At 42.3% G+C, this 16,737-nt stretch overlaps 1 protein-coding gene across 1 annotated transcript; it reads right to left on the reverse strand.

The window, feature by feature from the left end:
• Positions 1–611: 611 nt before the first annotated feature.
• KLHL42 (kelch like family member 42) lies at positions 612–16,611 on the reverse strand. Its single transcript, XM_030041377.2, has 3 exons — positions 15,398–16,611; positions 7,836–8,029; positions 612–3,936 (listed from the first exon to the last, which is right to left on the reverse strand). The coding sequence occupies exons 1-3, from the start codon at positions 16,315–16,317 to the stop codon at positions 3,485–3,487; spliced, it is 1,566 nt and encodes a 521-aa protein (XP_029897237.1). The 5' UTR covers positions 16,318–16,611; the 3' UTR covers positions 612–3,484.
• Positions 16,612–16,737: the final 126 nt, after the last annotated feature.

The following is a 16,737-nucleotide window of genomic DNA, read 5'->3' on the forward strand; positions in this document are numbered from 1 at the left end:
GTAAGCACTGGATAACCCAGACACAGCAGGAAAGCAGCAGTTTTGAATTTGGATACAGACTTAAGAACACCAAGACTAAGAAACTTAGATAACTACAGGCTATTAGGTGACCAAAAAAAAAAAAAAAAAAAAAAAAAAAAAAAGAAAATAACAGACTGGAAACAGCCATCAGTTCAAAATAAATGTAATTAGCAGAGACCACAATGAGATTACTAGATGCCTTCTATCCTGCCACTTGTCATGAAGCAGTTTGAATAACCAAGTAAACAGTTACAACGAGAATATATGTGCTTCTTCACATGCTCAAGATGCCTTACAAATACTACACTACTACACCAGACAAACCATTTGTGTTCCCACAAGATGAACATTCCTACTCACGTGTTACATTTGTGGATGAAGATGCAAGAAGGTGGAGTGAACTCTCCAAGTCCACGTGGTAAGTTAGAAGCGCAGTCAGGATAACACAGGAATTTCCAGTTGATCAGACTGCAAGGCCCCTTGGTCTACACTTGTGTCATTGTCATTCAAAAGAAGCTTATTTGACCTTAATGACCTATTTTCCTCCCACCACCAAAGAAAAGAGAGCACACTGAATCACTGAACAACAGTTCCATTGGCTAAACAGCAGCTTTTTAATTATTGTCTGTTAGTGACTCTCAACCAGTTTTCCTTGCCGCAAAGGGCAGAAGCTGCCCAACAGTGCCTTATATGAAATATTAAAGTGATAGAAAGAAAATGAAAAGGGCATGAGACAGTCATTACAGTGTTTGGTTTTCTTCCTGAGGCATGGGGGCCACCCACATTGCAGACTTTTCTGTAATGAATTTTGTTTAAAAAATATATATCTGTGTCAGCCTGTAGTAATACAGTCCATTTAGATTATTACAGTCTGGTGCTACCACTAAATTCAACACCAGTTTTGATTTGTGATCGTGGTACTGTTAGAGGTCAGTATATGAGGAATTTGCACCATGGATTAAGAAAAGTGTCTGACTGTATTTACAGTCTGAGCCATCTTTCTCTTCTACATTTGGGCAGGTTCTCCAGATTATCAAGGTGGTCACTTGATCTCTGGAAGCTGAAACCAACACGTAGATAAACCCAGTGTGGAAAGGCCTCTTGTGAAAAAGAGTAAACACACCTAAAAGATGATGTCATAGCTTTTGGAATTATGACTGCACTAAGAAATGAGTGGGTTTGAAAGGACTCGATTAGATATACCACACTGCAAATCTGGGAGTGATGGGTTTTCACAGTTAATTTGCTAGGCAAGAGAATACTGCTACTCAGATGGGACTCCCTCCACCAGTAATGACCTGAGCTGACTTATGGGTGACTGTAGGTTACTGAATCTGGAGCTGAAAGGAAATGAAGGAAAGCAAGCAACACAATGTGACTGAGATAATTTATCACCAGGCAATAACAGACTGCTTACATTTATTCTAAAACACTTCTGAAAGAAGAATCTTATGAAAGTCACCTTATTTCTTCAACGCAGAAGAGCCATTGTTTGGTCTGATACTGCTGTCAAAACAGCAGCTGCTCAACGCGTTATGTTTTCAAAAGAATAAACGCTAACACATAGACATGGACTTAGCTAATTAAATTCATGCATACAGCTGAATGGTAGACACTAGTTTGGGCTGAAGCATAACACACTCCTCCAGGCTGCAAAAATTCCACCCAAAAGGTAAATCTTGGACATCCAAAATACCTTGCTTCATGTCCACCTGTTTCCTAAAAGTGTTCAAACCCAAATGCCCTCATTCTGGACAGGTTTCCTGGGATTTTCTGTTTGGGTTGCTACGCATGATCGGAAGCACCAAAATTATGCACCTAAGCGCTGAATGCATGAGTGGTAATTGGCAAGGCGCTTCAAGTCTGAGAGCTCTTTTAGTCAGCACTGCCTTCATTCAAACCATGGAAAAGCAGGGAGTTAAAAGGACCTTGAGGGAATCATTGCTGCCTCCTCCTCCTCTCTACAACAGGCACCCTATCTTCAAAAGAAGATTCAGATTCCTGAGTTCCAATGAAGAAAAAAAGAAATCATCTCCACATATTAGGAACCTGTTTAGGTGAATTAAATCTCTTGTCTTCTCATGTGGAGAAACAGCTGGTGCAGAACCAGCGTCCCTGCAATGTATTCAGCACATGTCTAATCTGGTTATCTCTTCCCTAAAGGCAGACGCAGTGAAACCTCCCCATGGTGACCAAGACCTTCTCTGTTTCTTGTCGCGAGGACACACATTCCATACCTGGGCAGGTGCCTTCAGAAGACACTTATGAACTTGTCATCTACAAAAAGAAAAGGGGCCAATCATGACTATAATTCTCTCAGGCAATAGGCAGGAACTAGGGAGAAGGTCCTTGGAATACAAAGAAGTATTCATGGTGACCATCTTACAGTGCTCTTGGTAGAGACTAACAACTGTGGGTGGCAAACTTGAGGTAATCTCCATCGAGCTCCTGGTAACACAAGAGCGAGCCAGCATTCATGTGCAGCTGCTTTGGGTGGTGTTGGCAGGAAGTCATTTACACAAATCGACCCTTCCATTCCACGTGATGGACGTGCTGGATGACTGTTATCAAGCAGGATGGGCCTGGTGCAGAATCACCATTGCATGTGCTCATGCACATTTTCCTAATATGCAGCTTGTTGCCAACTATAATTTCATCTTTAACACTCAGTACTACAGAATACAACAAGGTAACTAAAACTTATCTTTCTGAAGACGAGCAAACTTCTCAATTTGAATTTAGAGCCTTTTTACCTCTATCTTAAAGGTAGCAATAAATGCTGCCAACTTCCACTAAAGGAGCATCTAGTATCCAATCAGCAACCGTAAGCCTCTAGGCAATTCCTCCCAGTCCCTGGCAAAGCATTTCATTACAAATAATTCAGGGGAAGTTCTTATTTCTTGATGGTACCCCAATTGCCAGCACCTTTGAGAATCTCACTTTTTACTGTAGAAGATATAAAGATGTGATAGTATAAACAATTTTAAACATTGTGCATTTGACAGGACGTAGTTTGAGTAAAAACTGTATTTTAAAAGAAATAATTCCCTTTGTAATTTTTATTATACTTATTATTTACTTTATTGAATTATTTCCCCTTTTACCACGTATACTTCTTGCTCATCTTCTACACTGTCTGTTAGGATGGAGAATAAAACTACACTGATCAGTTTTGCCTTTGGAATTCCTTTATCAGTTACCAACACAATAATTTTATGTTTCAATTGCAAACAATACCTGGTGAAATTTTAATCCAAAACAATAAAATTTTTAAACTGAAATCTTAAAAATGTTTCTGGAAGCTTTTCTCTTAATATTGGATTTTGCAACTTTTTTAAAGAACAGAATCAGTATTTTATGTCTATGTTATGCAAACACATTACATTCTGAAAATGGAATTATTAGAGGGAGCAATATTTCTTCCAAGAATGATTAATGAGCTGAAAAGAAAAACCTGATGCTGTTACACTTGTTGCACATCAGGCAAATACATAGAACAGATCAGCATGTTTTGTCCAAAGGCTGGAAAGCGTCTTAGTGACTCCCAACTGTCTGTAAATATATTATACTTAAGAAAAACACGGTGCTCCAAGCTTGTAGATAGAGTAATATCCCTACTCAATATATAGACTCCATCATTGTGGAGAGTGCAAGTCAAGTTAAGACCCGATTTTGATGTGTTCTCTTTGAGGTAGAGCCATTCTTTGGTAGCAATGTTGTAAGACTGCACAGTTAACACATCCTCACTTTGGCTGGATTTTTGGTTTGGTCCAAGTTCATGAATACAACCCCCTACCAGATATATAGTTTCTTCAACAGATAGCATCTGTTGTTTGCGAACATGGACATCACAAAGTTCAAAGTTGGTCCAGGAATCAGAAGTGGGACAGTACTGCAAAATGTTCATATTCCTATCTGAAACAGAGGAGAGATATTTACAAATAAATAAATATATTAGAAGGTACTCATGGAGGAGGATTCTTCCTCCCTACAAACTGTATCAACCATTATTACAGATTGCTAATGTATTACAGTGCAAAAGCATAGCAGACCAGGGAAGAAATACTGATTATTGAGAATTGCAACTCTTTGCCCTTGACAATAAAGTTTGAACGTTCTGTTCCTTTGCAGAGGGAAAAATTAAGCTACTTCTGGCACATTACATGATGTAAATGGTCTGGGGATACAGATTTTAGCAGAATAATCCCTACCTTTTAACTTCTGCTTTTAATTTTGTCTCCGATTGATATGTAAGAATTTTTTATGAAAAGGGAAATGAAGCAATATTCTGCTCTCCAACACTGATCACAGATGAATCAAATTATCATGAAGACAGTACGCTTCATTAATGGCTGTCAGGTGATGATTTATCATCCAAGCTTAACTTTGATACTTTGCATTTTGTTCTGTAAATCAATGGCATAAAATTCATAAAGCTAGTTACATTTTGGCAAGTGGCATGGATGACCTAAGGGCACATGTTCAGTACCTTATAAAGAGAGAAACTCTTAGTCAAAATCATTTAAGAACCAGGAACTCGGTGCTCCAGCATCAGGCAGAGGCATGGAAAAAAGCTGAAGCCATATCTACACTTCGGTTACAACTCAGTGGAGGCATGTGTTTGCAGTACTGTTATTCTACGAAATTGTTACAATACCACCCTGATTTATGGTGCAGTGAAGACCCTGGCTGTGTCCAAGGCTTCACTAAATTAACACAGAATGCACAAGACTCATTAGCTAGTAAATTCAGTTTCAGTCTCTGGAGACCTGAGCTTAAATCTGAACTCAAGTGACAAGTGGCAATAAGTTGCAGACTCCAGCCTGGTCATTTAATAAAATCTGCTCCGTATTACAAGTCTATCCCGCATGATGATCTCCAGATGAGCTCCCAAGTGGAGCAGCACACGGTGACATACTGATAAATTATTTAAGGCACAGGTATAAATAGCCATAAATACGATGGGATTGTCATGAATGAAGTGCATTAGCAGCATGATTAAGGAGGTGCTGCTATAGCATCTGCCTGTACTCTGATGATTTTCAGTCACTGTTTATTACTTTACATTGCCTTCTTGAACACCTACTCCACTTTAAATAAAGGAAAAAAAGAGGGAAAATATCATGGCAATACTCTATGAAATTGCTGATCAAAGCTCTACATATAGATGATCTTTGTCTCCAAGCAATGTATCATTCTCTGACTCATTGTGGGAGGGAAAAATCCCAATTAAGTTTCTATGTCTACTTATAGCAGTAATCTTCTCAGGTGAAAAGTGCTATGGTTTGAGAGGGGGCATATGAAATGGAAGTCTATTATGATATGGCCCTCATTTGCTCAGTCCAGAGCCTGGGTCTTTTATATCCACTGAAACAAACAAAAAAAAAATACAAAACATGAACATTACAGTGCCTGACATGGAGTTTCTATTAGGATCTATGTTCACAAGTGAGAGCTGAGAACTGGAAGGAGGGTCTTTATTCAAGAAGTGTCATTATAATTTACGGTGGAAAATTCCAGATCCTACCACCTTTTGGAAAGTGCAGTCACAGTAGAGAGCTCTACACAGATCAAAATAATAGCCCACAAAATCTACCAAAACTGAGGTATATGCAGAAAAACTAAAACTAAACTAAACTAAACTAAAATAAAGTAAAGTAAAATAAAATAAAGTAAAAATTTAGATATTAATTGCTGCATGTGTTTTATGTAGTGAATGTAGTGAAATACCAAATAAACCTCAGTGCCTCTCAGATAGTTAGGCCTTAACACTCTCCGACATCTGCATAACTTGGAAGGTGAATCACCAGTGTAATTGCAGCAATTCTGGTTTCTAAGTCGGATAGCTGTCCTAAGCCAAGGGGTCACAGAAAACCTGATTCTAGACCCTTGTTCAGGAAAGGATCTTTAATTATAGCAAGCACAGGCGTTTGCTGTCCTGAACGGTCTTGGATTTAAACATAAGCCTAAATGTGCTAGTTATCCACTGCTCACAACTTTCTACTGTTTTACTATCCTGTTTCCATTAAAAACAGCTTTTAAGAAAAGACAGAGGCCTGAAGGTCAGTGGCAATCCCCCGAGGTGAAGAAGAAGCAAGAGGTAACACACTGACTATCTTCCTTCAGCTGAAACCAGATGTAATAAGTACTGAATAAGGAGCTCGACACAGGGCAGCAATCCTGACTACACACGCTTTGTTAATGAATTTTAAGGGAATAGGATCTGCATCAGCGACACGCAGATCTTCCTATCCATGACACCAGGAGCAGGCAGCCTGAAGAAGGAACAGCACAAGCGCCAGAAAAGGAACTTGCAAAGTGCAGGGGATGTCAGAGAAAAGCTGGTACTCCTGTAATTTTGTAGCGCTATTAACCAAACCAGAGCTTTTTCTTCTTACCTCTTCTTTCTCTTTCGCTAGATAAAAATGCCAAAACCTAACTCCGGTCTCTAGAGACAAGTCTTCCCATCACTCCGTTTCAGTCCCTTCTCTTTGTTCTCTGCTCTCTTGTCTCAAATGACGTTTCCCCTCGGGTCTGACTTTTCAGCACGGCAAGTGTCGTGTGCCAGCCATCCTTCAGTCCCAGTGCCGGACATCAGGGAGCACAATGCACCCCGACAGGTCCTTCAGTGGGGATGACCAGAGGACTGGGACTACAGAGCACCCCACAGTGTGGCCCTCCATATGGACACAGGCATGCCGATATCTTGTCTTCCGCGGTGAAGCCACCAGGTTCTGGGTGGTCAGAACGGACCAGACAAAATGCTTTTGAAGGTTATCGTTACCACAAGGACCATGAGGGGTGGAAGTGTGTCTTTTATAAACCTTATAATGATTCAGAGCTAAAGTCTGCTCAGACACTAGAAGAGACAGCTTGTTCTAATGTCAGTTTAGCTTTGCTTGCAGTACTCTGTAAAAGCTGATCCCTCTTCTAATTTTATTCTCCATTTGGAAAAAAAAAATAAAACTACTGTGGTCAAATGAAGTGGGCAAAGGCCTTAGAGATAGGAATTTAAATTTAGGAAATCCTGGTAAATACTGAACATGAAAAAAAATTGACTTTTAAAACTCTGAGAAAATGATATTCCTCCAGAGAATGGCACTATGTGCTTAAGGAACAAATGGGAGCTCTATGTAAGTGGCTTGCTTTTCCACGGGATAAAGTAATTGTCAGGAGAGAATGCAACTTCAAATCCTTCCCTCTGTACAGTATCATCAAAAAACAGGGTATAGAAAGGAAGTAAGTTAAAAACGTTGGTTCTTGCTTAAGCTTTTGATTAATTATTCAATTAAGTTATTTCAGCACTGAAAATCATACCTATAGCTTGAATTTGCCTGTGAAATACTGAAATGCTATAGTGAAAGGACCATGACTTCTATTAATACATGAGAAATACTAATGCAGGCAGATACTTTCTTTGTATTTCTCCTTCTGACAGTCTAAAACAGGTATTTAAAAAGTAAACAAAGTGTATCTGTTCAGACCTCTCTTTCTACTGTGTGATAAAAATCTAAAAAAAGGAGGGCTAAGCTGGGTGCTGAAGTACCCATCAGTCTGTCGCCTCTGAATAATAAAGCCCCAGGTCCGTGCAGGCCCTGAAAAAAAATAAATATCTGATTCCTCTATGACAGAGCTAATTTTTTTTGTTTCATTTGTCAATTATTTTCTACCAGTGATTTATTTCCACATGTTTTAATGAGTATTACGCAGCTTTCTACATCAGTTCAAAAGATTTCCTGAAAAAAGAGATGAAAATTATGTGGGCCTTAGAAGCAATCAGGTTAAAAAAAAAAAAGTAAAAGCAAGGTTTCTACCTCGTGTAGTGTATCCTCCAATAACGTAGATCTTGCCCTTGCATTCGCAAGCTGAGAATTCTGCAAGAGGGTTTGGCATGGATGCCACAAAATTCCACCAGTCGTTTTCTGGGTTATAGCACTCCACGTTGGAAAGGGATTGACCACCGACGGCATAGAGCTTTCCATTTACAGCCAAAAGCTTAAAATTGGACCTGAAAGAAAAGATTACGGCATTGAAATGGGTTGCATAGATGTACAGAAAAATATAGGAAAGTTAGTTCTTCCTATGCAGGCTCCAACAAACTCATCATCACTTACAACTTGTACCATCACTTCATGTATTACAGCATCTGGACTCTTCTGTGCAAGGCCAAAATTCCGTAATTACACTGTAATTACTTAGGACAGTAACCAGTGACATTCTGGATGTTAATGATGTTGATGCTGAGACTGATGAATATTTTATTTTGGATTTCAATCTGTCACAGTTTGAGCTTTAAGTGTTTAGTTAACTAATGTGTTCAGTAGATGTCTTATTTTTACTAGGCTTTTAGTAAGGTACCTTTAGTAGAAAAAAATGTATTATATATATACAGAGTCAAGGATATTATTTTAGTTAAAATTGCAGAAATTTCAAACAAGACTTGATGAATGCCTAAGAATCTATACTTGTCTTAGTCTGTAATATAGGAACTCTTTAACAACCCTAATAAATAGAAATTTAAAGCGGTACACATTGAATCATGTTCTGCAAAAGAAGGAAGAGAGAATCTCCTGTACTTTATTCAACATTAAACTACTAAATACATCCTCCATCCACTGAAGCAAGATATATCTGTAAATTAATGCTCCACCCATAGCTGAACAAAATCCACCACACTCCACAGGCAATGCCCTGTTTTTTTATTTTTTATTCTATTCCATTATGCTGCTATATTTCACGCATGGCAAAGGGCAACTTTATAATTACCGAAGCGCAAGAAACGTTCTATCTTACACTTTTAAGATAATACAGGCAGAAACATATGGTCTATGGATTTTAAAGGTGCAAGTCTGTAGGAAGCAATTGGAGGACTTGAAGATAGAGGGCTTGCATGCTCAGCTATTCCTTCCAGCTGTGGAAGCTGGTCTAATAAAAGATGAGCTCTTCCTCTCCTCAGAAACAGTCTCATTGCCTAGAAAGGTTGTTCCTTCTCTACTACTGAGCCAAATTGAGATTTCACCATGCAGTATCCCAATTAACTAGATGTGTGAACGTCATTGGAGTGCACCAGCTCAGCACAAAGCCAAACGGGGAACTGCGTTATGTCTGTAAAATTGAAGTGATGCTTTAGACTTGCGTTGGCCTGCAGAGCAGTAAAGTGAGTTTCACTCTGCATGAATCCAAGATTCAAAACTTACCGCTAAGTAGTTTTGCAGGGTTTTGTCTGGACAAAATGAACCCTGCTTAGCAGCAGACTGCCCTGCAATTTCTTTTTATTAAACATATTTGGAAAAAGAATTTGTTTCCAGATGGAATCATTTTGTTCTTGTCATCCTGATATAGCTTTGGAAACTAAAATGCTCCTTTGAAGGAATTAATTGCTTTTTATTCATTTTTTGCTGACATTTACGATTAGGTCACCCTGTTCATCTCCTCTCTACAGCAATTATGTTTTCCATCTTAGAGAATCCAGAATAACATGGCAATCAATAGCGGGTATGAAATGAGGATAATTACTTGCAAAACATTATGATTTTCAAAGCAATGTACCTGTTCTAAAGGTTATGGTGGAAAAAAAAAAAAAATCCATAAATTAACAAAGGGACAAAACCACAAAATGTAAATGCATCTTCCAAGCAATCCTTTAAAATCTGAAGTATGTTAGAAAGTCTGTAACTCTGTGCCCATGATGGAGGTGGCACAGGCTTTTTGGCTTATAAAATGAGTTCACACACACACAGATAGTGTTTCCCTATTCTAAGGTCTTCTAGCCACTTTTTAAACATGCTAAAAGTTCTGCCAGAGAGCACATGAATTAACTAAACAACTGTATAGTGTCTGAACATTAAAGGATTCAGGTTTCCTAACTCACACGTGCTTCTCTAGTTAGCCTGTAACTGTAGCCTCTTACTATTTTATCTAAATGGAGGTAATTTAGTCAGTTTTTGCTTGATGGCCTTCATATCACTGAATTGTTTCTTGCAGCACAGGGAAAACTACCCGGTGAAAGATGTACAGCACATCTTTCAACTTCAATTATTCTAGAAGGTGGCCACGTACATTTGTGTCAGTCATTTACCCACTTCCAACACTTGTTAAAATGGATGACATTCTGTGGAAGTATCTCAGATTCATGGAACACATTAACTATAAGATTCATTTTACTCAAAAGCAGCTGTATCCATCAGCATACTTTATATGAAAGTTTGGACAACGGCTCAATATATTATGAAAAACTTCTCCCATTCACCTTTCCATGCCAATAACAGCAGGTGTTTTTATGGAGAGTGAACATTAGGAAATATTTAGTGTATTTTTACACTCTTTTAATGTGTTGGAGCAGCTGGAAACAAGGAAAGCAAACACTGAGCAACCAGCCAGCTCTCCACAACTAACAACTGTTCCATGGACTACAGCTTGGAAACAACAGAGCTGAACAGTCCATCAGATTCAACTGCAACAAAACTCCACTCACACCCGTGAGTTACCTAAACTTGGGGGATCAAAAGTACTTTCCAAATGCCAGGCCTAGTGCGTACCCTTCTTGCTGGGACAGGACCGGGCATGAGCTGTCTTCTGATGTCCCTTGTTTCCTCCGAAAGGAACCCCAGGAACACAAGCAAGAGCGAGCTGTGGAGTTTTACCACAGTTCAAAATACATTTTTCATTCAATAAAGACAAGTGCAAAGCACTACATGCACAAAGGAAGAAAAATATAATGCACAAATGCAAAGGATCTAGGGGTCAGAGTGCATAGCTTTCTGAATACAAGACAACATTCAACAACTTGCAAAAAACCCTGCATCGTTCTGGATTGCATTAACAGCCATACATATATCTGTAGGAGACCACTAACCATGAAGGTGGCTATGAAGAGGACAGCAAGCATTCTTCTTGTTCACTGACAGATATCATTCATTCAGTACACAACAAGAAAAAGTTAGCGTAGATATTAGAGAGGATTTCCTGATCAGAGGGCTGGCTAAACGCGGGGGCAAGTTACCTGGGAGGAAGGAGGTTGGAATCTACATTGCTGGAGGGTTTTAAGATCAAGTTAGACATTTTAAGATCAAGTTTTAAGATCAAGTATTCGCAAGGTAAGCTTGGTCCTGGCGTAGAACAGGAGGCCTGGACTAACTAACCTGTGGTTCCTTCCTGCCAAATGATCAACTTTAACCTTAAAATTCCTCACAAATCAGATTACTTCTTTATTCTAGAGTTAAAGCATTTAGAACAGAGATGAAGAATCATGAAAGCACAGTTATGAAGGCAATTCCAAAGCATTTTACATTTTTTGCATGAACCGCATTTTTATATTCCTTATACGAGTCTGCAGAGCATACTGCATCCAACATTTAGCTTTGGAAGGGTGTGATACATTTGTGATAAATATGGCATGAATATTTCTAACTTAAGGAAGGGTGTGATACATTTGTGATAAATATGGCATGAATATTTTTAACTTAAACATTTTTGAAAAGTCTGTTTTCCCTCAACACAGAGGAATTTTGAGTGAAAAAAAAAATTAAAAAACGTGGAGAGAAGGTCTCATAAACTACTACCATTCCCCAGGAGCATCCTCTCCTATATTCCTGTAAGCGTCCTCAGAGTGGCAGCAGTTCAGGCACAGATTGCTCACAAAACCCATGTTCCACGTGCATGTGTATAATCCCAGCCAGGGGCTTACAAGGGTCTTCCAAGCCTGGAAGATTTACCTGCCATGAGTAGGAGGTTCTGAGGGAAAATAAAAGTGGAATATACAGCTGTAACTGGCACATGCAGTAGAAATACTGTGAGTATATTGCTTTTAAATAGCAAATTTCAACTGACAGCATCAATTTAAAGAAAAGTATGGCAAAGTATTCAAGGGCATTACTTGAACAGTTCCCAATGCACTTTGTTACCTTCTTGTCCCCAAAGACCTCAAGTGGTCTTGGGCAACCCTTACACGAAGTTTCTTCCACGAAAAAGTCCAGGTCATTCTCTGAAGACACTATTCCAAGTACAGCAACATATCTAGAATGAAAAGATCTAGAAACTGCGATCTATTTCGGACTGTTTGTGACCAGCACTAGACTTAGCCCTCAGATGATGAGAAACTCCAGGCTCAGTCACAGGCTTCCTATATGAGCCTGAGCAAATTATTTTACCTCCCTTGTGTATGCATAAATAGGGAATAACACTTTATCAAGCTTATGTGGGCATCACAAGAATAATATACAGGAGTTACCTACTGTGAACAAATTTGAAACTACAGTAATAAGACCTCTACGTCTAGAAAGAAAGCTAACAGCTATAACCTAAACCAGAATGACTGCTAAGTATTCAATATACATCTGATGGCTTTTGTCTTCTACTTAGAAGTAAGTTGGGACTATTTCATCTATGCCTGTGTAGAGAATCCCAGCATCCTGGGATTCTATATTACAATGATGGAAATAATTAAAGATAAAAATATAGAATTTACAAGGTTTGTTAGAGGGCAGAGAACTTCTTGTATTAACAGCAAATCAACACAATTATTTCCATAACTCCTCAGCCTTCCCTTGAGGCCAACATATGCATCCACTCATACAGGCCAAATCCAGATACTCTGTTGTCTGAAGTCAAACCAACTTCAACGGGAGCTAGAACCCTCCCTCAAGGTATGTAAAAAATTCACCCATGGGATGTAATTATATCAGCTGACATAAATTAATTTGGCAGAAAGTCACATGACTGTAATTCCTGAGCAGCACGCTGGGCAACTGCCCTGCTTATTTTACTACAGCATAACAAACTAAAAATACAATGCTGAGCAAACTGCAGATCTAATTGCAGCACATCTGGGTGGCAGACAGGCATCAGTGCTGTTCGTGTTGAATGCAAAATCCCTGATCCTGAAAATCTCCCTGCCCTTGGTTCCTACGGCACAGGCCACCCCTTCCTGTGTTCTAGCCACAAAATGTCAAGCAGGTCATCAGAGAGCTGAAATGTTATGTCAGATAGAAAAAGTAATAATTAATAACTTCAGAGTTGAGAGTCCATGAAGATGTTAGTCAAAAACATGTTTTGTTAAGTGGTCAGCAGAGTTTCTATGAAAAAAAACCTCCCCTGATTATCATTCAGAGAGCAACATACTCACTTGCTGCTACCTTGCAGTCTAGGGGAAGACGTTAATTCTGGGTTCTCTTTGGCCTGCAATAACTACCATGAAATGTAAGAATAGAGACTATTCCAAAAATATCCATTCGCATGCTACTTTTCTGCAGTAAATGGCCAATGTGAAATTCTATGCTAAGGAACACCTTGCTGTCACCTGTGGTGGGCCTCAAGATTAAGTTGGTATGGCAGTGCAGATGAAAATAGCAATATAAGCAGAAAATATCCATGTGTTTATTTCAGATATAATGATTATATATCCTAGAAAAAAGGGAAAGGGGGGGGGGGGGCGGGGCAGGGAAGGCTGATCTAGAGTTTGAACAGCCAGGTCATAAGGTGAAAAAAGGGCCTTAAAAAAAAACATTTTTTAAAAAGCTCTCATTCGCCATGCTGCAGAATCATCACACACAGTAACATCTCTCTTGCTATACACATCCACAAACCCAGGCCAAAACCTCATAACTTCATCAATATGGGACTTCTACGTTTAAGTTAATTTCCGTAGGAGACGCTGTGTGGCTGTCCCTATCATCCTTTTCTACCAAGGTCAATGTGCTCGTGAGTTGTGCTCACGTAGGCAAGGGTGCCGAAGAGAGGCCGGCTAAAACATCTCAGTTCTCACAGGTGCTCGGTGAAGACTGCTTATAGCCTCAGTCTCTAAGAAATGTATCTGTAGGAAAAGGTGTTTGCAGTGTTTAAAAGCTAAACACTCATTTTACAGATGAAATTTTGCACACCACCGTTCCAAGAAGCCAAAAATACTGAAAAAAATTGTTCCCGATCAATTCCGATGACTGATTATGGAGGTAATAATTTCAGTGAAATTCTCACAACAATACAAGTAGTGAAAAAAAAAGTGAAATGGGAAAGAACTCATTTTAGGTCAAACCCCTGTTCTGAGGGGCTTTAGGGGGCAAGAGCTAAATAAAGACTGGAATAGAGACTGCAGTTTTACTACCCAGATACAAAGCATTTATGCCCATGGTTTGGGTCTCTGCAAGCTCTTTGAGTTTACCAGATGGAGAAGAGAATTTCCATTCTACAGTAAATTTTGGCCTTCCTACTTGTTCTTCTTCAGACAGAGAAGGTAAAAATTTAAACGCTTTTTCTAAAATGGAAACAATGAAGAAGTTCATGTTGGATAACAGAAACGTTTTGTTTCAGTGAAGTGAAAGGCTTTGTTTTGATAACTCTGCAGCATGATTAAGGTAGAGCAGCCACAACCTTAGCCAGGGAGATGGCCTCTCTTCTTTGGTCCCCCTCAAGGCTAGCTCTCGATTATTCTTTCAAATGTAAATTATACAAGTGTTTCTGAATACTAACTTAAACATCAATGTCAAACAAACAATTCAAAAGGATAAAGGAAAAAAGCAAAACGGTCAAAATGATGAATGATTCCCAGACCCAATATTCTCATAAAGTGAGAAATTTCTCACAATCTTCCTGACATTTTTCTGCTGAATATTTCACCAAAATGCAGGCATACAAAACATTCGGATTTTTATGAAAGGACAAACCAATGAAAAACTGCTCCAACTAAATCACTAATTTTTTTCAGCCACCTCCAGCTCTGATAGAGCGTACATCCCCACTAAGAGCAGACAAAACTTGTTGCTTACAGTACCGGAGTTAAAGTGCACCACAAAGAAAGTAGAAGAATTTTATCTTTTTTTTTTTTTTTTTTGAAATCTTTGTTATTTCAAAGAGAATTTCTGCTACCAGCGAGACAGCTGTTTGGAGAGGCCGGCTCCTTGCATACCGCAATTTAAAGGAAAAGCGGGAGCCCGCCGCCACTTCACGCCGAGGCGAACGACCACTCGTGGCGGAGGGCCACGGCACGGTCCTCCTCTGCCGACGCCTAGCTCGCGCTCTCCCACCGCTGAGGCCGTAACCACCAGCGTTTACGCAACAAAGTCCCGTCCCCCTGACCCTTCCCTTCCCGCGGCAGCTCCCCGCGCCACGCAGAGGGGGAGGCAGCGGCGTCGCGCCGCGGCGGGACGACTCTCGCCGGTACAGAGCAGGTTTGCCGGGCCCGTCCGGCGGCGCGCCGCCAAGCCATCGCCAAGCACTGCCGTCCTTCCCGGCGCACGATGCGAGAGACGCGGGCGACTGACGGCACGGAGACGGGTCTGAATCGCTCCTCGTAACGCCGAGTCCGGTCACCGCCACGGGACTCAACGGGGTCTACTTGGGCGACGCAGACGGACGCGCGTGTACTGCGGGGAGCGAGGGTTACCTCTTCTGGTTCATCGAAGCCGGCTGACTCCATTCGTTGAGGCAAGGGTTGTAACAATGGGCGGCCGAAATCTCCTGGCTGGTGATCCTGTAGCCCCCGACGATGAACAGGTAGTTGTCCAGCACGGCCGACCCGTAGCCTCGGACGTTCACCAGGTCGGGGGGCAGGTTGTTGGCCAGGGGCAGCCACCTCTGCGCTTCCTCGTCGTACCTCAGCATCGACCGGGGGGCTTCCCCCTGAGGGTGACGGGCCGGCGGCAGGCCCGGGGAGGAGGCGCCCGCAAAGTCCCCGATGGCGACGAGGGCGGCGGTGCCCCTCGTCCGCCTCTCCTTCAGGCGCTGCCGGAGAGCGTGGGGCAGGAGGAGGTGCGGCCGGGCGTCGGGCCTCCGCAGCACCTGATGGTACCGGGCGGCCATGAAGTCCAGACAGGCGTCGTGCAAGTCCTGCAGACCGTAGACCTGGGCCAGGCGGTGCAGCTCGAAGCAGTTGCCCAGCCTCACCCGGGAGAGCAGCAGGCGGAGCAAGGGGGTGACCTGCAGGTAGGACGCGGCCTCCACCAGCTCCTCCAGCAAGGGGGGCTGCTCCTCATCGTCCCCCTCCTCCTGCTCCAGCCCGGCCAGGCGGGAGGTGTTGATGAAGTCCAGCACCAGCTCCAGCCCCGGAGCGCTCAGCCCCCCGCGCAGCAGCTGCTCCTCCCGGCCCTGCTCCGCCTCCCGCATGCCCGAGCGGTAAAGGGCTCGGAAATAGTCACTCTGCTCGATCAGCTTCCTCTTGCACACCGGGTACCGCCTGTCCCCCAGCCGGATCTGCACCACCTCCTCCTTCCCCGCGCCGGCCCCGGCCCCTTCTTCCTCTTCCCCCTCCTCCTCCTCCTCCTCCTCCTCCTCCTCTTCCTCCCGCCGCCGCTCCGCCAGCGACATGGCTCACCCCCTCCCCTGGCCGCGCTTCAGCCCGGCCGCGGGCGGGCGGGCTCCTCCTCCTCCTCCTCCTCCTCCTCCTCCTCCTCCTCCTCCTCTTCTCCTCTCCTCCTCCTCCTCCTCCTCCTCCTCCGCCCCGGAGGCCGCCGGCGGGCCGGGAGGGAGGGAGGGAGGAAGGCGCTGCCGCGGCTCTGTCGCTGCAAGGAGAGAAGAAGGGGAAAATAAATAAATAAATAACACCCCCCCCCCAAACCAAACCCACAGAGAGGAAAGAAAGGAAAAAAAAGCCCTAAAAAGGCAATGTTGGGCCGCTCAGGCGACGGCCGGGCTTCCCCGCTGCAGGGAGAGGAGGGGGGGGGGGGACATCGGCTCCACAGGGCACCCGGCCGGCCCCTGCGCCGGGGAGGGGGGGGGACATTTTTA

Source organism: Aquila chrysaetos, chromosome 17 (assembly GCF_900496995.4).
Source record: "Aquila chrysaetos chrysaetos chromosome 17, bAquChr1.4, whole genome shotgun sequence".
NCBI classification, from domain to species: Eukaryota; Metazoa; Chordata; class Aves; order Accipitriformes; family Accipitridae; genus Aquila; species Aquila chrysaetos.